The sequence below is a fragment of the Molothrus ater genome, chromosome Z (assembly GCF_012460135.2).
Source record: "Molothrus ater isolate BHLD 08-10-18 breed brown headed cowbird chromosome Z, BPBGC_Mater_1.1, whole genome shotgun sequence".
NCBI classification, from domain to species: domain Eukaryota; kingdom Metazoa; phylum Chordata; class Aves; order Passeriformes; family Icteridae; genus Molothrus; species Molothrus ater.
The window spans coordinates 13,801,583-13,828,465 of NC_050511.2; the positions used below are offsets into that span (position 1 = coordinate 13,801,583).

Sequence of the window (26,883 nt, forward strand, 5' to 3'; positions counted from 1 at the left end):
TTCAGGACAAACCAGAACACAAACAGAGCAACTCATATAAAAGATTTTCCCAGTAGTGCAACACCAAACTTTTCATTGCAAAGATGTTTAAATTCCTATGATGCCTTTCCCTACACCACTGAGATGAAATAAACTTTAAACACAGTTTTCTTTAGACAGAATCAGGCTTCCCATCACTGACTGGCCAGAAGACTGACTCAGTTTCCTTCTCTTCTGTTGTGCATGAACCTGTACTTCTTGGGTAAGCCTTTAATTGCTCAAGAAAAAGGACCTAAACTAACATGAATATTGAAGTTATTGAATATTGAAGAACATACTAAGTTTCTCAGCAATCATCATAATGACTTCGGTCTGCTGTGTCTCATTTTTAACTATGAATGCTTTACTTCATAGCTATGTTTGAATTCTCAAAAGTCATTAGAAAAAGCAATTACATTTTGGTGTTTTATAGCAGTGTAATTTGACAGTAGGGAAAGACAATATGAAAGAATGTGAAATCAGTAAAACATTATTTTGCCATAACACAGGAGACAGGACTCTCCTTCTCATTCATTACCTAAACTGTAAAATAATCTTTTCCCACCAGTAAACAAGTCATACCTGAAAATTATGTTGCCTGCACGATCAGCCTTCCACGCCTTCACAAGAGCAAAATCTCCTGTAATAGATTTCTCTAGAATAAAGTGACGGCCATCAAACTCCCTCACCTATAGAGAAAAGTCCAAAATTGAGATGTAGGTTTCTTCCAACAGATATCACATGTATAATAATACTTATTTTAGGGGTTAATTTTGCAGACTATTATATTTCAGCTTCTTTTTGTACTCTGTGAAGTTTTTACTGAAAAGCTGTATGATAACAGAGAGGCATGGAAACCCCAATTTTATCACAGGCTATAGACCCCAGTTTTATCATAGTGTCTCTAGGGAAACATCATGAGAGTCCATATTCCTCCAGCTCCATCTACTGGAATTAGACATGCTTTGTCCTGCACATCTACCAGCTAATAAAAAACTGAAGTGCTAAAGCAGAATAACTGAAAAAGGTCAAAAGCACTGCCCACCACCAAATCCAAAATTAAGTCAATTCAAGATAGACTACTCAAATCATGTCATCTAACAGGCTGAGTTTCATTTGGTTTTCCCTGTATTAATGACCAATATTTGGAATGAATGATACTGTGCCTGAAGCCAAAATATGGAAGAGGGACAGAACTAGTCTTTCAATCCTACATAGAAAGTTGAAGGACCACCTCTGTTAACAATGTAGAAGGTAAGAGTATACACAAATATTACTTGAGAGCTTTTTAAAGCTGCTGAAAGGGGAAGTATGAGAAAAATGTATCAGATGTCAGTCTGTCAATACCATAAAAGGAGATCTGAGCCTTTATAAAATGATACTTCTGTGCAAAATGGATGTCAAGAATGGAATTAACAAATCGTGCTAGTCATGTTATTAGCACTCCATCATTATTAGACTGAGGAGAGTTAGGGAAATTTTCCCACAAATGTCAAAACAAAAAAGAAAAATGTTATTAAAATTATAAGCTGTTTATTGAACAAAACATTGCTCCAAATGGTAAGACACCATAATGATGTATGCAGTAAAAAAATTACGGGAATATAAAAGATTAAGACAATGTATAGCTACTGCAAATAGTCATGTATAAAATACATAAAAACCATAGGTTAGGGTGGAATTACCTTTACCCGAGAAATGCTCTTGAGGTGAAATTTAATGCTGTATGCAGCCTAATTGGAACACACAATATTAGTCCCACCCATTTCTTCACAAAACATTATGACATTGAGACATCTCTTCCTTTCTCCAAATTCTACATCCAATTTCAAACTGAAACCCTTGTTTCTCCCTTGACAGCCACAGTCTTTTTATTTCTTTGCAATTTTAAAAACTGAGACTAAATTGCATTTCAAATGTTGGGAAATGCATTTCCTGAAATTTGTGTCAACTGAGCTCTTGCCATTTAACATGAGAATGCCCCACTTCTTCTAAGGCTGAAGCTCCATGTGCAGCTGCAGGGCTGCTTACTGCGTAGTGCAGTATTTAAGGAGCACCTGCCCTACCTAACAGGTTTTACTTTGAACTTAGTTTGAATACACAGCAAAAGAATAGCCATGTGAAGAGTAACTCAGCAAGGCAGGCTTTCACTTGGACCAGGTCTTGATGCTAAATCACTCTAGAACTGTAAAACTTCTTCAACACATCACAGAGGACACCAGTAAGCAATGGAAGCAAAGCTAATGTCTCTGGTACCACAGACATCCAGTTAAATGAGTACAGTAAAGTTAAACTTAACTCCTTCCTAAACACCTGTTTATCTTGTAAATATGTTGGAAATTAATTTTTCAGTGCTGAAGGCTTCCTAATGGCGATCAGACCTCTTACCTCTCTTGGCTGGCTGGCAATGGCAATGGTGCCATCTGTGTTGTACTTGATGGGCGCACCCCCTTCCTGCACCAGCGTCCCATAGCCAGTACTGGTGTAAAATGCTGGGATTCCTGCTCCTCCTGCTCTAATACGTTCAGCAAGTGTACCCTATGGGAAAACACATTTAAGAAATCGTCATTTGGGAACAACAAATCGAATTTTGATGAATGGCTTGCATTAACTTTATTTTATATCCTGTTCATTCCTTCTGCACAAAGTAGACAGGTGTGATCACCTATTTCTTCCTCACGTTTTAGCTTTCCCATGTGGGACTAGTACTGGATATGGAAAGAAATGCTTGACACACAGTCATGAACTGCTCAAGATGACGCTGTCATACAACCACCTCCCAAATGCCAGGGAGCACTTGGCTATGTCTCCTCTCTTTCAGTTTTTTTCACAACCAATTCTTCCTTGTTTCCCAACCAATTATTCTTGAGAATAGTACAGAGTTATTTTTCTCTTTCCTACCCAGCTACATATCCTAGAAGATTTTTTTTCTCTAACAGATGTACATTCTTCAACATTCTAAGAAAAATTTCAGAACCCATTCCTAGTAAACAGCCAAGCATGGCAGATTGAGAAAGAAAGAGGGAGTCCAGTAATTTGGGTTGCCCGTGCCAAGAATACCAAAAAGCTAACAGAGCAGTTTTTATACTCCCTTTGACCACCCCGTCTGCACTCTTCTCTATGTCCGGCTATAGTATATGTCCAGGATGCTAACAGCAAAAATTTCTCATTTGCCTTAATTATGGACTTATGGACAAAGATGTGTGTTTGCTTTTCATTAGTGTCATTTCCCACATTTTTTATTAATATTTTCCAGGATTCAAGGTAAGACAAAAATATCATGGTCAATTACCCAGTTTAATAGATTTTATTTTCCCCAGTTACCCTGCAAGAAGCACAGTGGCCCCTGGTTAGCTTTCAAAATGGTGTCAAGAGGCAGATGCAAGCCATGCAATGATACAGAGTCCTGTGTTCTAAGAAGCCTTATCGTTTCAAGATCTCACCGTGTTGCACCTTACTGTGCAACAATAATACAAAAGTCTCCCACTTTGCCTAAGGTTTACCACACTATTTTAGGAGAGACTATTTTTCTTGACATAAATATTTCAAATCCCCACATCTCTTAGCAGGTAATTAATTCACCTTACTGTTTCCCCTTATATGTAGACGCATTATTTCCACGCTGGATCTACATAACTTATCTCTAGTCCACAGAGCCAACTACGTGTCTAAGGAGTTCATGGTCACCCAGGTGAAAGTACTGAACATTAAATAGGAAGGAAAAAAAATGCATTGTGAGATTTGTGACATTTGAAACATCAGACATGACAAGTGTATGGCTATTTTCAGGTCTGCTGACTGGGTGTAAAAGGAACTGTTCCACTCATGTCTGTAATTCTAAGAAACATTCTCTCACAGCATCCTCATAGGCAAGCTCAGGTAGAGTGGACTAGATGAGAGGGCAGTGAGATGAATTGAGAACTGGCTGAATGGCAATCCCAGAACATTGCAATCAGTGGCACAGGATCTAGTTGGAGGCCTGTTACTGGGGTGCCCCCAGGGGTCAATAGAGGGCCCAGTATTGTTTAACTTTTCATCAATGGCTTGGAGGAAGGGCAGATGCCTCCTCAACAAGTTTGCTGATGACACAAAGCTGGGAGGGGTGGCCAATACCCCAGAGAGCTCTGCAGACCTTCAGAGGGACACTGGCAGGCTGGAGAGATGGGCAGAGAAAAACAATCTGAAGTTCAGCATGGGAAGATCCAGGGTCCTGCACCTGAGGAGGAGGAATGATCCCATGCACTGTACAGGCCAGGGGCTGGCCTGCTGGGAAGCAGGTTGGCGGAGAAGGACCTGGGAGTCCTGGTGTCAATGAGCCAGCAGTGTGTCCTTGGCGCCAAGGCCAGTGGTGTACTGAGGTGCATCAAGAAAAGCATCCTAACAGGAGATGGGAGCTTCATTGTGGGAGCTGACTCTGCCCCTCTACTGAGCCCTGCTGAGGCCATGTCTGGACTGCTGTGTCCAGTTCTGGGCTCCTCAGGACAACAGAGAAATGGAACTCCTGGAGATGGTCCTGGAGTGAAGAGTAACAAAGATACTTAAGGGAATGGAGCATCTCTCTTACGAGAAAAGGCTGAGGGAGTTGGGCCTGTTCAGCCTCGAGGTGAGAAGGGACCTTATCAATGCCTGTAAGCATCTGAAGAAAGGGTATCAAGAGGAGGGACCAGGCTCTGTTCAGGGGTCCTGAGCAACAGGACAAGAGACAAGGGACAGATGCTAATGCACAGGAAGTTCCACCTGAACATGAGGAAGAAATTCTTTACTCTGACATTGACCACACACTGGAACAGGCTGCCCAGAGAGGTCATGTAGTCTCCTTCACTGGAGATATTCAAGCACCATCTGAACACAATCTTTGCCATGTGCTCTGAGATGACCCTGCTTGAGCAAAGAGGTTGAACCAGATGACCTGCTGTGGATCCTTCCAACCTGATTGATTCTGTGATTCACAAGAGATGGAGCTCAAGATACCAATCTTAACGAAAACTTAACACAGTTGTTTTTCTCAGACATTTATATAAATAGATGTTTAAAGCCCAAATTTTATGTGTCAGCTCTGAAAATGCCACACACTAACATGCTGTAGTCTTTGAAGTTAGAACACCAACTTCACAGAAGCTGATCTCGATAGAACATAACTGATATCAATGATTTTAGGATCTCATTGCATTCATGCTATTTGGGTAGCTTGGCAGTGCTAAAATAATTGAAAATATAGTGCTAAAAAGTAAAGTTTTAAATTTGCTTATAACAGTATACAAAGAATAATTTTGCTAAGAGTTAATGAACAAGCTAAAAAGGGTTTTATCTCACAATGAATGAAATCTCCGAATTTGATTCCTGCCCACTAGATGGCAGGCATTGCACACGCAACATCCCCCAAACCTGCCACCAAGATGGGAACAGAGCAGCTTCTTGACTTCCTTCCCTTTATATGGGGCCACAGTACTGAGCGTATTTTATGCCTTTTTTTTTCATCTCCATATGTGAGTGTATATATTTATACATATTTATATATATATTTTAAAGCTTCATATGAATATAATCTATTAATAATTGATTCCATTAAAGGAATTCACACAAATAACATACAGTCGGTTCTTAGCAGATGCATGACCCTAAGGTGGTATATTGGCTTTGCAAGGTTGTGGTAGCTAGAGGAGTGGTTTCTGTGAGAATATGCCAGAAGTTTCCTCCAGTGTCCACAGAACCAGTGCCAGCTGGTTCCAAGACTAAGCCCATCAGCAACAGTGGTAGTGCCTCTGGGACAGCATATTGAAGAAGGAGACCCTCTTGTACAGATATAAGTGTGCACTCCCTCTGCATCCAGGGCAGAGAGGAGTGAGAATGTTTGAGAGGAACAGCTCTGGAGGCATCAAGGTGACTGAAGAAAGAGGGTCAGGAGGTGCTCCAGGTGCCAGAAAAGAGAATTCCCCTGCAGCCCGTGGCAAGACCATGGTGAGACAGCTGTGCCCGTACAGCCCATGGTGGGCCACAAAATCCACCTGCAGCCCCTGAAGAATCCCACACCCGAGCAGGTAAATGCCTGAAAGAAGGTTGTGACCCCATGGGAAGCCCAGGCTGGAGCAGGCTCCCAGCAGGACCTGTGGCTCCAAGGAAAAAGGAGCTCACGCTGGAGCAGTTTTGTTGGCAGGACTTGTGACTCCGCAGGGAATCCACATTGGAACAGGAAGAAGGTAGGGTTGGGGTAAAGTGTATGTAGGGGAAGGCAGTGTTAAGATTTGGTTTTACTTCTCTTAGCCCACTCTGATTTGACTGATATAAACTAAATTAAGTTCCCCAGGATGAGTCTATCGTTCCCAAGATCATAATTGGTGAGTGATCTCTCTCTTTATTTATCTCAACCCATGAGTCTTTTGTTATGACACCTGTCCAGCTGACGGGAGTTGAGAGTGAGGCATTGGTGAGCACCTGGCATCTCTCTCTTTACTTATCTCAGTCCATGAGTCTTTTGTTATATTTTCTCCTCCCTGTCCAGCTGAGGGGAGTTGAGAGTGAGGCTTTGGTGAGCACCTGGAATCCAGTCAGGGTCAGCCTACCACAGATGGCAAGCGTCTTCTGCACACAAGCAAAACATTTCGATTGCAAAAGAATTTTATAAGAGCACTTAGGCATTATTCTACTCAATATTTTAAATTAAAAGAACCCACTCTCCGAGAGACACTCCTTACCTGTGGTGTAAGCTCAACTTCAAGCTCACCAGATAAATATTGGCGTTCAAATTCAGCGTTCTCTCCAACATATGATGACACCATGCGTTTTATCTGCTTTGTCTGAAGCAGAAGACCAAGTCCAAAATTGTCAACACTGTGTAGAAAATGAAAAAAAAAACCAGACAAAACAGTTTTATTGTAAAAAAAAACACTTGATAAGCTGTAATGACTTAACAAAAAAGGACAGAGCTATCTCCCCCACACATAACAAATTGAAGACAAAAAACAAATTCCAGCCTTTAGAGGGTAAAGCATCAGCTACAATTAAAATTTAATATTTCAGTTTCCAGACCTCATGTCTTCCAAGGCACAGAATACACCCAAAAAGTTCCAGTTAAAGTAATTTCACATGTTAGCAGCTGAAAAATACCAGCTTGACAAGTGGTGTTATTTTACATATCCGCTCCTTTAAAAAGCCTTACCAAATTACTAAAAAGTCAGACATGGCTTTGAGTGAATAAAGACATATTTTTGTTTACACTTCTGCTCACTGGGAAAAAGAGAACTGATTGCTTAGCAGCCCAAGGAGAAAGGCGCATTGATATTTCTAATGCTAGTTATTATATGAGGTAAGAGAATTTTTGTACTTAAATTTTCTTATAATAATAAATAATTAAATCTCTTACTAAATAACCACCTACTCCAACAAAGGATTTTGGCACTACAAACAAGATCTTCTTGTCTATGTCAACTGAAATTGAATGCCAGAGATGCTATACAACATTTTTCTTGTGCCAATGCTTCCAAAATTCTGATATCCTTCATTATGTTTGTATGCTATACTGCATACTTCTGGATTAGAGACATTTTTCAGGAGTTCTTGCAATCAGGGTTTCTCTGTAAAAAATGCTACTTCAGTTCAAGGAAATACAAGGTTAACATATAAATATGGAAATAAACATAAATGATATTATAAAGACAGGGTTTTTTCACTTTTCCAGCCCATTATGCAAGATGGCAGCTGACTGGTACATGTGTGAAGCTCCTCCACATTTATGTTGGTCTCTGAATGATATAAGCAGAGAACTCAGACCTTCCAGTCCCTCTACAAAAAAGATGCCATGATGCAGAATTACTTCACAAAAAATGATGTATATCTGCCCTGAACTGGCTCAATTCAGTATGACTTAATTATCCACACAATGGCTTGACATTTCAGGATAAGAAATACAGAAAAATATTAAAATAATCTTTTAAGTTATCAATCATTCAGCACTTTGTTATTAACACACATGTGCTTACAATATATGAATACTGTTGAAAACACCCTTCCAGAAGAAGAGCTCCAAACTAAGACCAGATTAAAAAACTTTACTATTATGCAGTATTCATTTTCAAATATAAAAGTGGAAATGCTTGCCACCCATAGCACAGCACTGCAGCACCAGTGCTGCAGGTGAAGGGAGAGGGGCTGAGCGAGCAGGACCAGCACCAGCTCTTCCTCTCCCACAATACTCAGAGAGCTGCATGGACAGACATGCAGCCCCAGTGCCTTCGCAACTGCATGCATCATGAACACTATTTTAAGGTTAGGACTATTTTAGGAGGTGGCCCACTTCAGTGCATACTCAAGCACTTTAGAAACTGGATGAGAGGAAGTGAAACAAGCTTCTCTGACCTGGTTCTCTGAATTTATTCTATGTTCTCTAGATACAAAAAAACGCGATGTATTATAAAGGCTTGCTCCACTCTCCAACTCTGACCGATTAAAAAAAAGTTAAAAATCTAACCATGATGCAACTTCCAAAATGTTCTGGTGCCAAAGCCTCGGGACTAAAATGTGCGTTGCCTAGAAACAACCCGTGTTTCTAACCCACCACAAGAAAAAAATCCTCCAGCTTGAAACTAGAAGAGCCAAGAATAGAGAGGAAAGAGGAGTCTTGTGGGCAAAAGAGATTACAAAAACGAATAAAAAATTTAAAAGCCAGAATTTCCTGTATAGAATAATTCAAAGAAGGACAAGTCCTCTCACATGAAAACTATCTAACCCTTACATCTCATTGTAAAAGGTAGTAAACAAATGTAAAAGACCAGTCAACACCTGATGGCAGTTAAACAGGTTGGTGTAATTATGGCACTGTGTGGCAAAAGTGCAGAATTGAAACAAAACTGTACAGTGCTTTCTAGTGCAAGAACAAGAGGAAGCTTCCTGAACTGCTTGCAAGCCAGAGTTTGCAATCTCTGTGTATCATACAGGTGGTTAACACTGCTCTTTTCATTACAAAACTTGGAAGTTACCAAATAGAAAAAACAAATTCTGCATGAAGACAATGAAATACTATGTGCATTGGTGTAAGAAAGGATGGCAAGAGAGGACCAGGAGCAGATTTGTAATGGTTAAAGAAATTTCTCCTTCATTTCACTAAGATCCATAATCCTTGCTCCTACATTCTCAGAAGCAGCTACTGAAGCATATTGTCCTTAATAGGATTTTGCATATCATCTTGCAGGATTCCATGTGGATACACTTGATTTCCTGATCTACTACTGTGAGGTATCTTCTATCAAATGAAACTCTGTAGTTATGAAGAAATTAAACAGAAAGTTTTACAAAGGTTATCCTGTCACACTCATGCCAAGTTGCTCTTCACCTCTTAAATCACTCTTTCTTACTCTTCTCAAATGTAGCAAATTTGTTCAAAAACAAAATTGCTGTGAGGATCTGTTATTGAGCATACAACAAGATCATATTTCCTTAGCACAATGAGAACAGGAATTTCCCCTTTCAGAAGTCATGCACCAGGAGGTTCTGCCTGCCTGGTAACACAAAATTACTTCAACTCCCACATGCACTTAATCTTCAGAGCAACAGCACAAAATCCTGTTGCCATTACTCATATAGGGTTTTTTAGATGTACATTTCTTGAAAGAAAATACACTGCCATCCATCTCTTTTGAGGATGCAATCTGTATTTAGGTTTCCAGCTAAAATAACCCTTTTGCCTTCATATGCATCAGTTTTCATGTCCCTTCAAAAACCCATTTTGAAGACTTCAGCATATTTCATGTTTCCTATGTTTTTCTCTTACATGTCAATGTCCCAAGAAACACACATTTCACACAGAAAACACTGTTCTCACTCTTATTTTCCCTTTGATTTTCATGTGACATCTCTATCCAAGATTACAACTTTCAAAAATCCTCTGGTTTATGGATACTTCTTTCAATATAACAGTTCTATGGCAATAGTTATTAGTTCGCCCTTACTGTCTTTTGCTGCTTTCTTGATCATGTAGTTTTAAGCAAAGAGCCTTTTGAACTTTTCAGCTTTAATTATGTTTACCCTCAAAATGTTACCTTATAAAAATTTGCCTTGCAGGCTACACTCCACCTATCAAACAGCAACCATAGAAAGAAAAAAAAAAAGAATCTTTACTGAGTGCATGAAAAGAATATACCCCATACACCTATTTCACAAGCCGGATTCAGTCCTTTACAAATGAAAACAAAGGCAAATGCAATAAAAATATGCTGCCCTAGATAGGAAGGAAGAAGGTGTGGTAGAAGTTGACATAGTTGTTATGAGTGCAGTCAGAAAAGGGAAAGTACACATTAGTGCTAGACACTGAATGCATTCTTTCACCTTCAGATATGTTTGGATTTCTAGAAGTTTGCCCATTCTGTATTAAGATGAAAAGCGAATCAATCGAATACATGAAATGCATATAGGAAAAGAGAACAAGGCATTCATTAAGGATATCAGTGACCCAAGTTACCCCAAATTATTGATATAGACAAGAAAATTAAGGAGCTCTGATTGTCTAGCAACACGTTCATTCCAGTTGTTTTGTCCCTCTCAGACCTACAGAAACTTCCTGAAAAAAGCTATGTCTGCCTTTTCTAATTTAAAAAATTCACCAAATATGACTCCCAGACAGATCTAGCCCACACATCTCCAGTGTACTGGAAGTAGTCAAAGGCAACATGTCGGTATTTCACTGCAGATAAATAATAATCTGCTGCTCTCAGCCCTTCTTCTTTGGTGCCTCAAGCATAACACATTCTACAGCATCACAGGAAGAAGACATTACCTAAGTTTCCAAACTGATAAAAAGCCTCACGCACCAACAAGGCCTACACAGCCTGATGAAGCAGGAAATAAAAATTTGCATTCTTAAGCAGAAAAAAAATGGCTACTTGGAATGTCACACACTCTGGCACAAAACATACAATGGCTTATTGTTGGGGGGGTTGTGTAAAAGGAAACATCACAAGACAATTACAACTCTCCCCTCTCTCTGCCTTTGTAAAGATATTTATTTGTTTCTAAAACATGTGGGTGTGGTCAGAACAGACCAGCTGCCTTTACTGGATGGAAAGCAGCATCAATTAGAATGAGGGTCTCCTTCTAGATTTCTTAAAGAGATAGCTTCCTCTACTAATTGTTCAAAGATTCTTCAGAAGCTGATATTCCTGGGAGATTACACATGACCAGAAATTGTTAGTTATGAAATATTAAAATGAATACATCGAGTTTTGGAGAATTAAAATGTGTTGATCAAGGAACTAACATGATGCACCCCCTGATCTTCCTCCTCTCGTAATTTGGTGACTGGAAAGATAGGAAGGTAAAACTACACCACCCCTGAAAACTACACATTGAGAAGGAAAAGCATGCAATAAGAATCCTGTGGCAAGGCTCCACCTCAGGCAGAAACCAAAGTTTCTGCAACTAGGTGTTGCTGCCAAAAAATGCACATAAATGGCTGGTTCTACTGCAGGAAAACATTTTATGTAAAGATACCAGTCAGCTTCTGGAGATAGACAGACAGGCTTTTTAGGTATTCATCAGCTCCAAGTGTTACATAATGAAGCATGAAACTTGATAACAGACGGACCTGTTCTAGAGCTAGAAATTTTCTTGGCAATAGGCTAGGGGTGAGGAAAGGAACCAATTTCCTCTGACATTCTCCATGTAGAAGATGAGAGGCTGACTTTATTTTCAACTTCACCTTTTCAGTCTTCAAAAGGATTTGCTCCAAGTTACATGCAATTATGCCTTCTGACAGATCCACAATTCCTAAGGAAGACCAGATATGCTTCCCAACTAAAAGGAATGCATCAATCACTGCCTGCGTGGCATTTCTTAGTAGCAGAGACTACTTTCAGGCTTACAGGGGTGTCTGACTATAGCATGTAACTTTACCAACAAGAAAGTTATGTGGACAGAGGTACCACTCGCATTCTTAGGGACACACATTCTTAGGTCCACAAAAATAAAGTATAATCCTGGCTGCACCAGAAAGATCCTTAACAGCCTTTGTGCAGAAAATTAATAAATGTATACTACATGGTATTTGCTGGAAGACACTGAACAAAAGTGCAGGCACACCCAGGGCAAAATTAATGCAGATAATCATGTAACAGTTCTTTATAGCTCATCTTCCCCAATCTTACAGCTGGCTTATAACAATGACACTATGTCCCACCATAATTTCCCCATCTGTAAGGCCACTAAAGAGCCGGCTTAGATGATACTGTGTTTCTCCTTCTCCATCCCTCACTTCCCAAAGGGTACCAAGAATGAGGAGAACAAGGTGAGAAATAGGAGTTAACAAACAGACAGAGAAAAACAGATTCAGCTCACAGAAAGGTAAATATTCAGAGATATAAGGCTTATTTGCCTTGTTGTTTCTTGACTTTAGCCAAATATCTTCACACTGTCTTCAGCAACCTTGTTTTCCTAGGATATTTTCCCATATGTCTGATTGCAAATTGCTAAATGGAAAGCAAAAAAGAGAGGATGAAGCTCTCTGAAGAAAGAAAAAAGAAGCTCTCTGTAGACTGAAAAGAGAGGTGGAAGAGAGAAGTATGGGCGCTGCCATATGCTATGGCAGTCTTGCTCAGGAGCCTATGAGAAGGAGGGAGGGAAGGAGGGAGGGAAGGAGGGAGGGAGGCCAGGGTTGTAGAAAATCACAAAGTCCTGTGTGCAAACTGGCATTCCTGAGCCTTACTCTTCCTCTACTCCTTCTCTGCAGTGTCCGCATTGGACCCTTGTCCTTCTGCTACTGAAGTATTCTCATGGGAACTCTGTCCTCTCTGCTCTCATAACTTCCTTTTGAGTCTCACAGCAAAATAGCAGTATTGTTCCTCCACCATCCTCCTCCAAAAATGATGCTCTTCTGCTGTGACAGTGATGGGTGCAGGCATATAGGCCAAGTCCATACAAGGCAGAGATAATTTCTCCAGAGGAGAAATCCCGTAGATTGCATGGTTACACCAGCAGCAGTCTCCCCTCTCTACATTCCTTTCTGGTATGAAATGGTGTACTGTGTTTTATAATAACAAGTCGAACAACCCTATTCAAAATGTCTAAAATGTACCATATTTTTCCTTCACAGAGAAGGTATATCATATAGAATTAATCTGATAAATATTTAAATTTCATCATGAAGGCATCGTACTTCAAAAGTCACCTAGCCAAAAGATAGGTTTAACTTTCATTGTCATTTCTACAACCAATTCCTCAAGCACGCTGAGTGCTAATCTATTCTTTTTCTCATTTGTCATCAAAACCAGAAAGCTATCTCCACAGCTGATTTCTCAATAGTTCCAAGTAGTACAAAGTTAGAACAATCTGCCCTGCCAAAATCGTAGATCACCTCCACACTAAAATTAGCTAGATGACTTAAGGCAGATTTTCAGGGATTTGCAGTTCAAACAGTGTCAGCAATTTAACAGCTGTAATAAAGCATCTGATTAGATTCTTTTTAAAGAATGCAGACAATTAAAAAAAATCAAATAATCAAATTCACTGAAAATATATAGTCTCCTGATTTTGGCAATTTGCCATGTGCAGGATTTTACATAATTCCACTCTTCTCTCTCTACCAAGAGAAGTAAGAATCACAGGTGGCCTTCTTTTTCATTTCTGAAAATATATCTAATTTGGGATATTTGAAGAATTTCTTATAAATATACAAAAATGACACACACACTGTAAGACACTCTGAGCATCACCTTGATCCCATCTCTGTGTACATACAAGCCTCCTTTCCTGTTCCTCAGACATTTTCAGTTACCTTTTAACTTTCTGAAGCAAGAGATTATCTAATTTGTCCCACTAAAACCACTCAATATTTAATACTATATGGAAAACACTTCACAACCTTCTGTGAATTTAAAATGCAATTTCCACATGATGGTATTTTTTTATATACATTTACATTTGAATATGTTTTTAATAAGTGTAAGTAATATTAAGACAGACAGACATACATACATATAGATAGATATTTTAGTAACAGTAACAGTGGAATTAAGCCACATGCGTTACATGTAAGAAAAACCAGGGAATCCACAGCAAAGATGACAGACACATTCTGGTTTTAACAGAAATGTACTGTTCAAAGCAACAACTGAAAAATGAGATAACCTTAAACTTTACTTTACAGAACATTTATCAAGCCTGTCTTAAATCCAAATTATTTAATTGCAAAGAATATAAAGATACATTTTGTGCTTTAGAATATGGGGTACAGTAAGTTTACCACTGCATCTGATCCCACAGACACTGTCTTTTGAGGATTTGGGAACCACAAATAGCCCAACCCATTAGGAAAACAAGAGTATTGTGCTTAACAGAGCTAAGTAATGGCACTCAGGCACCATGCTCAAAAGTGCAAATGCTTATCTCAAAGTCATCTTTTCCTTCCTAATGCCTAACATTGTAACATTAAAAGACCTTCAAAAAGAATACAGAGACCAAAAGTTCAAAAAGCTGATAATGCCTTATAAGAACACAATCTGCACCAGTGGTAATCTGACAGATGCTGTCAATCCCCTTTCAGATGATCGCCCAGGTGATAAGCAATTATGATCTTAACTGTGACATCTCTATTTTTAGTGTAAGTGAAAACCTTTTATTCAAAACTACTGCATTCAAAAAGGATGCATTTTTAAGTCTCAAAAACAGACAAAACCAAAATTTGATAAAACAATCAGACCACACACACAGTTATCACAAATAATGGACTTCATTTTCAATCTGCAAAATTCAGCCTATTCAGGTGGTGGATACAATGCTGATTTTAGTATGTGATTATAGCAAAAATTATTTATCCATTTTATTAAGCACAATTAATTAAAAATAATAATTTCATGCCCATTTTTTTAACTTTCATTTAAAATATTTGGCTATGTTTATAGTTTTTGTTGCAACACAGGGCCTGAAACAACAGGTAGCCTGCATTAGAAAGTCTTAGCTGAGCCAAAGCTGAGCCTAATTTTGGCTGAGCCAAAACATCCAAGTCCCAGGTTCCAAGCAACTTCCAATCAGAATGCAAAAAGATACCAAGAAGTTACATGGAGATGAGAAAAACAACCAAAAAGGTAAGGTATACTAATCACAGCTATGTTGGGAATTTACTGAATCAATGTTTAAAATGAGATTTTTAAAATTTATTTATTTATCCATTCATTTACTTTCATTTATTTACTATTTTAAAATATTTTTATTTATTTTAATACTGGCAAATGTAGGATGAATCAAATTAAAACAAGAATGAAGAAAATCTGTAATAAAATGGATTTTGGTAGCCTACTGAGACAGAACACACTCAATTTAAAGGGCTTACAAAAACACAGTGTAAATGAAGTATTTACAGTATGAACAACATAAAGAAAACAAGTTATAGGAGAAGGTGTGAGAGGATGTATTTTAGAAGCACACCTATCTGTCACAGTTATCTTGCACTATTGCCCTGGGTTCACAAGCTTCAGTTTCCCCTGCAGCAAGTTGTGTAAATACCAGAGGTACTGGATATTTGAACTGCTTCACTTTCAAACACTTTGCCTTGTTTGGCTTGGCAAAAGAGTAACTGCTCTTAAAGGTGCTGTTTCGATGGCCAGCACACAGCATGAGCACGGGCATCATGTGCAGCAGCAGACAGAAAGCCAAGCACCCCATCACACTATTGTACAACCTGTCATTGAAAAGCTTTAAAGAGGCCAAAAACAGGACTTCACTTGCCAGCAATTACATGATTTGAACAAGTTTTTGCAGGAGGAATCTCCTCCCAATTACACTGCAGTACAGAACAGTAAGTAGTATGTGAACTTGTGAACATCCTACTCCTTTAATGTTGTTTCCAGATATTGCCAAGCATTTCTAGGCTCTGCTGAACCTTGTTTCCAGCTAGGAAAGTTGGCAAGAACACCTCAGGACTTTCTAATTACCGCTTTCCCTTAGCTGTAAGCGAATCGCTGTCTCTACTGCTGCTATTTTAGTTATAAACAGACAGCTCTGTAACATTCCATGGTTCTCACATATTGAAAGGCATGTGACTTAATCCATGCAGCTGCACTGCTCTCCAGAACAGGCTGTCTGTCCCCGTGCACTTGGCTCCTTCCCTGATCCAATTACAAGCTGCCTGCTAACCCCTGCAGGACAAGAAAACCTTACCACAACCAATTACCTCCTATTGGCTGGAAGAGCTGGAGAAAAGAAAGCAGCTGCAGTCAAGAAACTGAAACACAGCCAGGCATCAACTGCAACACAAGGTCACCAAAGAAAAGCACACTAAACCACATGGCAATTTGAAAGTGGCAAATTACTCATTCCACAAAGTGCCTGATACCTCAACATTACAGGAACAATTGACCCTTTGAATACGACTGCTGTAGGGTATATGACTGCTGTGCTCCTTCATTTGTAAAAGCATTTATTGGTGTTCCAATATTTGATAATAGATAATACCACTAAACTTTTGGACATGGTATTAGAAGATGCTAAGAAGATGCATGATATTAGAAAAGCATGCTTTTTTACTGGCTAATTAGAAGATTAGAAATTGTATCAATTGCTGTTATGAGAATTCTGACTTCATTTCTGACAACAGCTATGTTTTAACCTGGTTCCCAAACACTACCATACTTTAGCAGGCTAAATTCCACACAGTAGGAATACAGTAAATACAAAGATAGACTAAACAGTTATTTTATTATTAATTAAATTTCAAAGTAAATTATACTGTCCAACAGAAGAGTAAAACTTGTATTTTTACCAACTAGACTTTAAGAAAAAACTCTAGATGCCCTTGTAACAATTTTCAAACTGTTACACTGCTCTGTAAGGAACTCTCCAGGCTTTCATGAATGTTATACAAAACTAGTTTCAAGAGAACAGGAATTAAATTTTGCTTTCTTGCCAGCAGCCAGTGGAAATTTTTTCAGAAATCACTTCCACCTCAAAATCCAAAGAACTTTCAGGAAAGTTAATATTATTTCAACATAAATTAATTCTAACCTATAATATCAGCAATTATATTCAGAATGCAATACAAAATGTCTTCCTTTTCATCCTATTGCACGCACAGTGCTCCTCTTTCTACTTTTTCTCATCTTTTTCTCATATTCAGACTTTCACCTCCCCTTCAGGAACATCTGTTCAACCTCTCTATCTGCAAATATATGTGTGTTATTCAAAAATAAGACTATGAGGAAAGTTAATGATCTCTACTCTAGAGCTTGACCTTTCCACACAAAATTGTCTTTCTTTCTTTCTTTCTTTCTTTCTTTCTTTCTTTCTTTCTTTCTTTCTTTCTTTCTTTCTTTCTTTCTTTCTTTCTTTCTTTCTTTCTTTCTTTCTTTCTTTCTTTCTTTCTTTCTTTCTTTCTTTCTTTCTTTCTTTCTTTCTTTCTTTCTTTCTTTTCTTTTCTTTCTTTCTTTTCTTTTCTTTCTTTCTTTCTTTCTTTCTCTTTCTTTTCTTTCTTTTCTTTCTTTTCTTTCTTTTCTTTCTTTTTTTCTTTTATCATCCAGCAGAAATTGTTTCCCACAAGATTCTAAGGAGCTTAAGCTTGACTGTGTATGTACCAAATACCAAAAAAAAAATCTGCTATCCAATAAATGTGCAATTAATGTTTTACATATTAATATTTTTATTTAATTTAATTTATATTTTCATCAATGCACTTCAACAGAAGTGGTTGTAGTTATTTCTCTATATGGGGATCATTAGGTATTGTGGAGCTTATATATAACTATATTGTGGAGGTATAAGGTATTAGGTATTGTGGAGCTTATTATATAACTATAATGAACAGTTTGTGTAAAAATTAGCCTGAATGAGAAGATGAGAAATTATACAAGAAAGAAGTATTCTCAATTTCAACCCCACATGAATTTCTTAAGGGGCAAGCATTTAAAAAAATAAATCAAAAATCTGAAGACTCATTAAAGAGACTCTCCATTCATTCATCATAGATATTCTCTGCTGGTTTTGTGTTGCTTGGAATCTTTTTTAAAATAACAAATACAGTAAGAGGGTCAGAAAGCACCAAACTGAGTTTAAAAAATATATACCTATTTGGAACTTCACAAAAAAAAATACACACAAAATCACTGATACTTAAAGCCTCTCAAGACTTTCCAGTTACAGTCAACCAGTTAAATATACAAAAATTTAAATAAAAAAAATATTTATAGTAACATAACTGCAACTCTACACCATGACAATTGGTCCTTGACAAAGTCAAGTATACACATAGTACTGAGCTTCCTGGGCTCCTTCCAAAAATAACACTTTCAAACCAAGCTGTCTGGTTAATATAAAATTATGATGGTGAAAAGAAAGATGTTTTTAATATATATCAGCCTTTTCACATAATTGGAATTTTTAGTCTGTACTTATTAAACCACAGACATATGAATACCTACCCTGCATTGTTACTGACTGCTGTTATTCCCTTTACCCCAGTCTTCAGTAAACCCCCAATGAGGTTTTCAGGAATCCCACACAATCCAAAACCTACACAAAATAAAAAAAAAATAATTGATTATGTGACAAGTGTTTGAAAGAACACAGAATGTTCAGAAGTATGGGAATTAAAAATCTTTTCTGAGAAGCTCTTTAGTCAACTAAATAAATCAACACTTGCAGAAGACTTGCCCTCTAGTACTGGAATCTCCCACTCAGAAGACACTTCCCAGTTTGGAGAAAGCTCTTTACCCATCAGAGTGGGCTTTCAGGGAAGCGCTCCAGGGCCATGGCTCTCCGTATGTATGTCCTCAACCCAGTACCCATTATTCCTCCTTCTCTTTCTACCCATTCAACCTTCCTATCTTTGCTGCACATCCCAACGCTTAGCCTGTGTAATTAGGTGAAAAAAGTCTAGGAGTCTGAACACCCTTGGGAGGATATCTGCCTGGAATCGCAAAAATCTAGATCTCCACCAAGGCACAAGAACCTCACATTCCCACCTATTATGAGAGACTCCAGCACCTCTAAAATGAAATACCATGTCACACTACAAGCACTACCTTTTCACAGAATCACAGAATCAATTAGGTTCTAAAAGACCCCTGAGATCTTCAAGGCCAACCTATCTTGGCCTTAAATCTGCCTTCCTTCATGAATTAGCAACAACAAAAACAAACATAATTCCTGCAGAAGGAATTTTGCCTCATTATATATCTCCATTGAAGTGTTTTACAATCTTACATTCATTCCTTCTGCAATATCAAAACAACTTAAGAAATAGTTAAATCACTTTGTTTTAAAATGCAGATGGAACAGCATGAAATTGTGGAAAGCATCGACAATATATAAAAGATCAAGTCACAGTGAAAGTTAGTATGATGCAACTTCTTGACTCTTCTGGAAATGCCACACATAAGCATTAAGTGTAACATAGATAAGTATTATCTTCACTTCCTAACACAAAAACAGGTTAGGCAGTTTGTTGAAGGTCACAGAGACCCAGAGACTGTGCAGACAAAGGATACAGAGTGCAAACATAAAACAATCAAACCATATGCAATGATAATGCTATCCTGAAAATTCCCAAGGTCATTTTCTGGATTCAACCAAATAGAGTCCAGTTTTTGGTTTTTGCTAGTCAGAAAAAAACCCTGTTTTTCTGAGGTTTTTTCTCCTTCCCTATGACACAACCTGGATTTTCTCACTGAAGGAGTATGCCCTTCATGAGCAGAGTAGGAAACCACTTGTTTAAAAAATTATGCAATTCCATGGATTCTCAAATTAGTTAATAGTAAAAGAAACAAGGTAAATGAGTAAAAAGTATCTCATTAACATAAGATGCTTGCAACCATAAAGAACTTAAATATTTACCACCAACAAGTATAGTTGCCCCATTGGGTATATCTTTTACAGCTTCAACAGGATCAGTGTAAAATTTGGTGTTGCGATGACAGCTGGTAGAAAAATAGCACCCACAGATCTGCAACAACAATAAAAGAAACAAGTGAATGAACAAAAGGCATTAGCTTTGTAATGAAGACCATGTCTCTGTCTAGATAAGGGGGAAATAGATACAAAAAGATATTGCTGCTGTAAATACTAAGGCAGAGTAGGGGGGGGGAAGGGAGAGCAGGGGTGAGAAGGAAGGGAAGTGCAGGTGTCAAAAACAAGAGAATTCCATCCTGAATTACTGACAAATTGTGCCTTTCTGAGAACAGATTTACAAATGCAATTCCTCAGCACAAGTTGGAGCCATCCACAGACTCCTTAAACCTATATAGTGCTACATTAGCTTCAAAGGCATCCAGACACTAAACATAATCAGAAACTGCTGAAAGAAAGACAAAACCACCACAAAATTTGAGTGGAAGCCACAGAACAATAGGAAGGACAGCACTGTACCAGCAGTATGCTAAGCAGGGACACCCTTCCACAGAGTGAACCTTCCCCCAGTTTCCTTGTGCAGTCTTAGAACTTTCTAATGTGGTCTTAGAGATCCTCATGTTGTTGAATAAGTCCACAATCAAGGAGACTCCAAGAAATGCATGAAATATGGAGGTGAAGAGGGAAATCAACATAAATCCCACCCCCAAACCTGGACCTCACAGGGCAAAGCCATTTCACATTAGTCATCATATGCATGTATGTACTGTTATGTACTAAGACCACAGTTACCTTTTTTTTTCTTTAATATTTACCACTAATACCATGCATTAATACTACTCAAGTATTTTTTCAGGAACCAGAAGAAAAACTGATACCTAAGTCACTATGTTGAAACAGTCTCAATAAATTCAGAAAATCTGGAAGCTAAAGTAGTACCTACTGGTGTTTCAAATTCTAGCTTGATAGCAGGAGTGAAAAAAATATATTGTGAAAGAGAGAGAAAAATTAATAAATAAACAAGGTAATCTCAACACTTTGAAGACAATAGTCCAGTTCTTCCCTGAAGAGTCCTTACCTTAAGAGTTACCTACAGTTATAACAAGGGCAACAAATTTTGGCTCAGTTTCAATATTACACAAGCTGTTCTCTTTTTATAATTAAAGCTGCAAGAATTTATACTGAATATTAAGAAAACCCATCTGAATGGAAGCTTACCTCCTTCCCAGTGGAGACCCTGATGTTCCTCTGCTTTGATGGGCTCAATAAAAAAATCAGTATGTGGGTCATAAGAAACAATGTCATGTGAGAAAAACTGCAAGAGCCTTCTGCATGCCAAATTAAACCATGAATGTTTCTCCACTGATCCACGGTACTTGAAAAGTCACAGCGTCAGGTGCAGTCCTTTAAGGAACTGAGGGAAACATTGTGCCCACCTTTAAAAAGGATAAAAAAAGAGGACACCAGGAACTACCAACCTGTCAACCTCACCTCTGTGCCTGGGAGGGCCATGGCACAGATCCTCCTGGAAGCTGTGCTAAGGCACAGGAGGACAGGGACATGATTCAGCACAGCCAGCACAGTTTCACTGAGGGCAAGTCCTGCCTAATCATACTAGTTACCTTCTGTGATGGAGTGACCACATCAGTGGACAAGGAAAGGGCTATGGATTCATCTGCACTTCTGTAAAGCCTTTGACACAGTCCCCCACATCATCCTTGTCTCTAATTTAGAGACAGATGGATGCGATTGCATGGATTTGGGGGATGAGGAATTGGGTGGATGGCCACATCCAGAGGGGAGTGGCCAAAGGCTCAGATGGATATTGGTGACACATGGTGTTCCTCAGGGGTTCATGCTGGGACCAAGACTGCTTAATATCTTCATCAAAGACAAAGAGAGATCAACTACACACTCGGCCAGTTTTGCAAACCAAGCTAACCAGCGCAGCTGATAACCCTGAGGGATATGATGCCATCCAGAGGGACCTGGAAAAGCCAGATGCTGGTGTTGTACCTGCATCAGGGAAACCCCAGGCCTGAGTACAGACTGGGAGAGGAACTCATTGACTAATTGGTGCTGCTAGTGGGTGAGAGGCTGCACATGGCCCAGCCATGGCACTCACAGCCCAGAGAGCCAAACGTGTCCTGGGCTGCATCCAGAGCCCTGCAGGCAGCAAGGGAGGGAGGGGATTCTGCCCCTCTGCTCTGCTCTGCTGAGACCCACCTGGAGCACTGCATCCAGCTCTAGGGTCCTCTGAACAGGAACAACAGGGACCTGTCAGAGCAGGTCCAGAGGAATAAGAAGAGCTGGCAGCTTTAGGAATTCCAGTCCAACAGGGCTGCAAGAGGGCTTGAGGGCCAGGGCTGGAGGGAAGCCAGACCTCTGCTGTGTCCCTGTACCCACGCATAGGAAAGTAGTTCAGAGGCCACGTGGCACCTTTTCTTTAATCTTCCCGACTGTGTGCCACAGTGGTGAACAGAGAAGCGTACATTACACAAGTGTGCATTCGCAGGTGGGATGTCTCCAATGAGTGTATCTGCTCTTCTATCCTAAATATGGTCCTCTCCTCATCCCTTTCCTACCCACCCGGTGTTTGAGAGCAATGGGCTTTCAGGGACTTGAGGCACCAGCGATCACCTATGCTTCCAGCACACCGAGGCAGCAAGCTAAAACCTCAGGAACTGGCAGCAATTCTGGCAGGTTTATGGAAGTAACATGGGGACTGATGAGCTCCTTCCTAGAATAATCAGATTTTAATTATCTGGAAAAGCAAAAATATGACATAGTAAAACAAAACCTGAAAATGCTAAGATTTGTCCATTAGGATATCAGGAGTAGTAAACACATGAGAAGGTGAGCTTTTTCAAATAAAATAAATTAAGAAAGGCCACAGAGACAGTTCTGGCTGAAAAAACAAAAAAATATGGTTTGCTATGGTTACATGTGCGTTGGAAACCATTAAATCTGCGAGACTTGGCAGAAGCTTCCCATAGGAAGGGAGCAGCATGGCTGCACAGCACACGTTTCTGGACAGCAGTAGATGGCGGGGCTGCCAGCGAGCTGTGCGCATCTGCTGCCCACCTCCGGGAGGGGAGGCGGTGAGAGCAACATGGCAATACACAGCAACACACTGTAACTGTGCTGCCTTTTGAAATTATGGGGATCTGAATTAATAATAATAAATTAAATATAGAAACAAGACCAAAAAACCCTTAAAAAGCCAACTCTCCTTGCCAGCGTCTCAAGGTCACCGCATCCCCACCCGCCGCCGGGCCCGGGCCTGCGGCGGGGCCGCACTCTGCCCTCCCGCCTGCTCCCGCCGCCCGCGGGGGCTGCCGCGGGACAAGCCCCTCACGAACAAAGCCCTCTCTCCCCCGCGGGGCGGGAAGCGCCTCCCCGGGGCCGCAGGGCGGCCGCCCACCCGCGGCTCGGCTATCCCCGCCACACACGCCGTCCCCGGCGCGGGCGGCTGCGAGCGCGTTGCCCGCCAAAGTCACCCGGCGGGCAGGGCGAGGCGGAGGGGCTCGGACCCGCCTTCCCCGCCGCCCCTCGCCCTTACCTCAGCCCTGCGTGCGGCGGGGAGGAGGATGCGGCGGCCGAGGGGCGGCAGGAGGAATTTGAACGCCGCCATCTTCACGCTGCGCGGCTGTCGGGGAGCGGAGCGGGGTCGGGAGCCGGGCCGGGCTGGGGCGGCGGCTGCGGGAGCCCAAGGCGGGACGCGGGGAGCAGGAGCGGCGGGACAGCGGAACCCGCGGCGGAGGGAGGGCGAGGGGCTCGGCCCTGACGTGTGCTGACGTCGGTGCGCCCGAGGCGGGGCCGCCGAGCGAGGGGGGCCGGAGGGTTGGGTGCCTCCGTTGTCCCCTCTGCCGCCGGCTCCGGCGGGACCCGGGAGAGCTGTCCAGCCGTCCCGCGCCGGCCGAACACAGGCAGCCCGACCCGGGCGCTGTCCCACGGGAGGGAGCAGCCCACACTCCTGTAGCTCCACTGATACCTCCGCTCCATCGTCAGCGAGTTTGTTCATATAAACCATCAGAACCCGCGCAAAACACAAGTGGGCAAACTCTATCAACCAGCGGCACACCAGTCTTACAATGCTACAATCATTTCAGCAAACAAGAGCTTTTCCTGGTTTTCTTTTCCTTTTCCTGTTTTCCTTTCCACGATTACTACAGATGGACAACTCAGATGTGCCATCTCAGCCGTTTCCCCCATAAAGTTAAGGTGGATTAAATTTCTGTGTGGTGTGACCAAGGACTAGCAGCACAAGACTTAAGCAAAGGGCAGAGTCTAAATGGTTAAGTTTCCTGGGCATAGTGTCAGGGTGACCCAGACTCCAAAAAGCACACTGTCTCACAGACCCCGGGACGCTATATTTGGGTGGGAAAATGTTACTAGAATAGATGTATACTTGTTGAAGCAGCAGCCACATGATGTGAACTGCTGGCCCTTTTGCTGCTGCTGGAAGGAAAGTTCAAAATATGCCTCTGCTATTATTTACACTTCCTAAAAATACCCCTAATGATCAGTGCATGCCCTAAAGATGTCCAATGCAAGAGAAGGATTCACAGAAAAAAATGTGAGAAGCTGTTTAGAGGCAGGAAAACAGAAATTCTCCTCACGCATATGACAGGAGGTCACACTTCTGGCAGGTCATGCTGACCCTTGTCTTGTTTCCAGGCAGTTTCCAATGCAGCTGCCAGCGTCACTGTAATTTGCCATTGTGGTAATCAACATGCGGAAGGATAAGCTACAAGGAAAACAAGGTCTTCAGAGTGTGCTGCTGGTCTACAAAATGTTCCTGCAGAACCCACCCATTTTATTCAGAACACTGGTCCCCCCTTGCTGCTGCTGGCCTGTGGCCTGCCACTCTCTTATAAGCATTTTGAAAATTGCTGGTTCCTGTACTTACAGTTCACATAACAGGCAAACCTTGCAGATACCAGTGAAAAGTGGTGGGGACACCTTCACTATTGTGAAGGTTTTCAGTAGTTTTCTAGTTATTCACCATATTTAGCTAGTCAGTTAAGTTTGGGATGATGCCCGGTGAAAAAAGCTACAAATTACAGGGACATAATAAACTAAAACCAAGATAACAGCACAGCTTGTATTCTTATGGGACTAAGCATTAGTTTAAAAGTTTCACTGGATTTCTGAACCTTGGTTCTACCTAAATCTTACATAAGCAAGTAAATTCCTTAAGTCATGTTTCCTTTCTCTAAGCATGGAAAAACTTGTCTAAAGAAAGTTTATTCTCTTCAGTTCAGTAAGCAATCTTCCTTTAAACCAACAGAGCGCATTGTAGAATTTATCAAAGTGTTCAGCACTGAGTATTTGTTATATACCAAACTAGCATTTATTTTGCATGGAGTTTGCACTGTTTGGGATTCCAACAGTGCTCCTCCTTGCAGATTGAAGGAAAGGGGCTAACAGTATGCAGTAGGTATAGTGATGAGTATTAATACCTCCTTGGAACGTCTATTATGCAAAACTCCTTGCTCTACTTACATAAATTAGTTTATTAACTAAATTTTCCTTATCAGATGATACAGATTGTGTTAACCCACTTTCTAAAAAAATTGCAAAGTTCACATGCTTTGGACTGCAAGCATTTTATTTTGGCTTAGAAAAGGTCCAAACATTACTGTAAGAGTGGATAAAATAATTTCTTTTTTCTGTAGTAGCTTAGAAAGGACAGTAGATCAACCTTTACTTAAGATGTCTTGAAAGCTCTTCATACAGAACTACAACTAAGCAGCCAGTGTGAAACAAGTCTCTAAAAGGATCAAGAATTTTTCAATATATTATTTTTGTTTGGTGAAGTGAATCACATGACAGCAGTAAATGTGAGTCAAAACACTTTCCAAATTCAACAGCATTTACAAATGAGGAGAGTTTTGAACCCTTGGTGCCCAAAACAAGTCAGCAGGTAGACATTCTGGAGCTACCACAGGTTAATCATTATATACACTGTATAACACCAGCTTACTTATACTACTACAAAGCATAAGATGTCAAAGTCAGCATACCAATACAGTGAAATAATATTGTCCAAAGAAGCCATCAAAGAGTGAGCAGGAAGTTCAGAGGTTTGATTTACCTGCACAGGGGGAAGAACTGGAATTCTGAGGTAAAGAACTTAGTATTTCTTTTTTTTTTCCTTAAATTAATTTATACTTGACCCAGGCTTTAGTTAATTAAAATTTAGCAATTTACCTTTCTTTTAGACCCACTGGAACTTGACAGGAAGATTCAGTTAGTGAGGCATGAAAGCCATATATGGAGCCACAGAGAAGGGAAAGCTCATTTAACTATGCCGCAACTAGAACACACAGACAAAACCTAAACTTATCTTCAACATGTTAACAGGTGTCAGTTCTGAAACAAGAGTTCAGTTTTTCAGTACTTTTGATTATTTCTCAAAATACTAAAGTATTATTTATATTATTCATTAAAGAGCACTTGCAACTCATCTTTGAGTCATTTGATTCCCTTGATTTGGGATGGCAAGTCAACAAAATCAAAACATTATTTCATGGCATCCTCACATTCTTGTGAGAAGGGAGTGCTACAGGGAAAACAAACAAAGAAAGGAAAAAAACCTCATGATACTGACCTAAAAGCATTAAATAATAACAAATATGATGAGAATATGAAAATGCTTATGAACTCTGTGTAATACGTTCAACAATTTTAAGATCAACTCATAGCACTTACAGAATATATGACTAGGGGAAGACAAAAGGGCTGCTACCTGCATGACTAATGATCACACTAGGAAGCCATGGGAACTTAAATATTCAACTTATTTACAAGATTTCAGTGAAAGGAAGATCAATACAAAAAAATATTTACTAGTCTAATTAAAACTATATATTTTAAAAGTCAGCAGGGATTAAACCAATCTAAGTTCAAACATAATTAAGTATAAATACAAAAGACAAAATTAAACTGGAAAACAAACAAACAATAACAAAACCTTCCAAACCCTAAAAGGCATTTTCTAGATGGTTGTGGAAATGTAAAGCAAATGAGAGAAGCAGAGAGCCA

The 26,883-nt window shown here is 40.0% G+C and overlaps 1 protein-coding gene across 1 annotated transcript in view; it reads right to left on the minus strand.

The window, feature by feature from the left end:
- The window catches only part of OXCT1 (3-oxoacid CoA-transferase 1), an 84,666-nt gene extending 61,060 nt beyond the window's left edge, over window positions 1-23,606 (minus strand). Inside the window, exons 1-6 of the mRNA XM_036402566.2 lie at window positions 23,396-23,606; window positions 19,822-19,930; window positions 18,408-18,498; window positions 6,711-6,846; window positions 2,407-2,556; window positions 601-707 (exon numbers count right to left, since the gene is read on the minus strand). Coding sequence (XP_036258459.1) covers window positions 601-707; window positions 2,407-2,556; window positions 6,711-6,846; window positions 18,408-18,498; window positions 19,822-19,930; window positions 23,396-23,467 — 665 coding nt within the window. The 5' untranslated portion in view covers window positions 23,468-23,606. The remainder of the gene's footprint in view (window positions 1-600; window positions 708-2,406; window positions 2,557-6,710; window positions 6,847-18,407; window positions 18,499-19,821; window positions 19,931-23,395) is intronic.
- Between the last annotated feature and the right edge of the window lie 3,277 nt (window positions 23,607-26,883).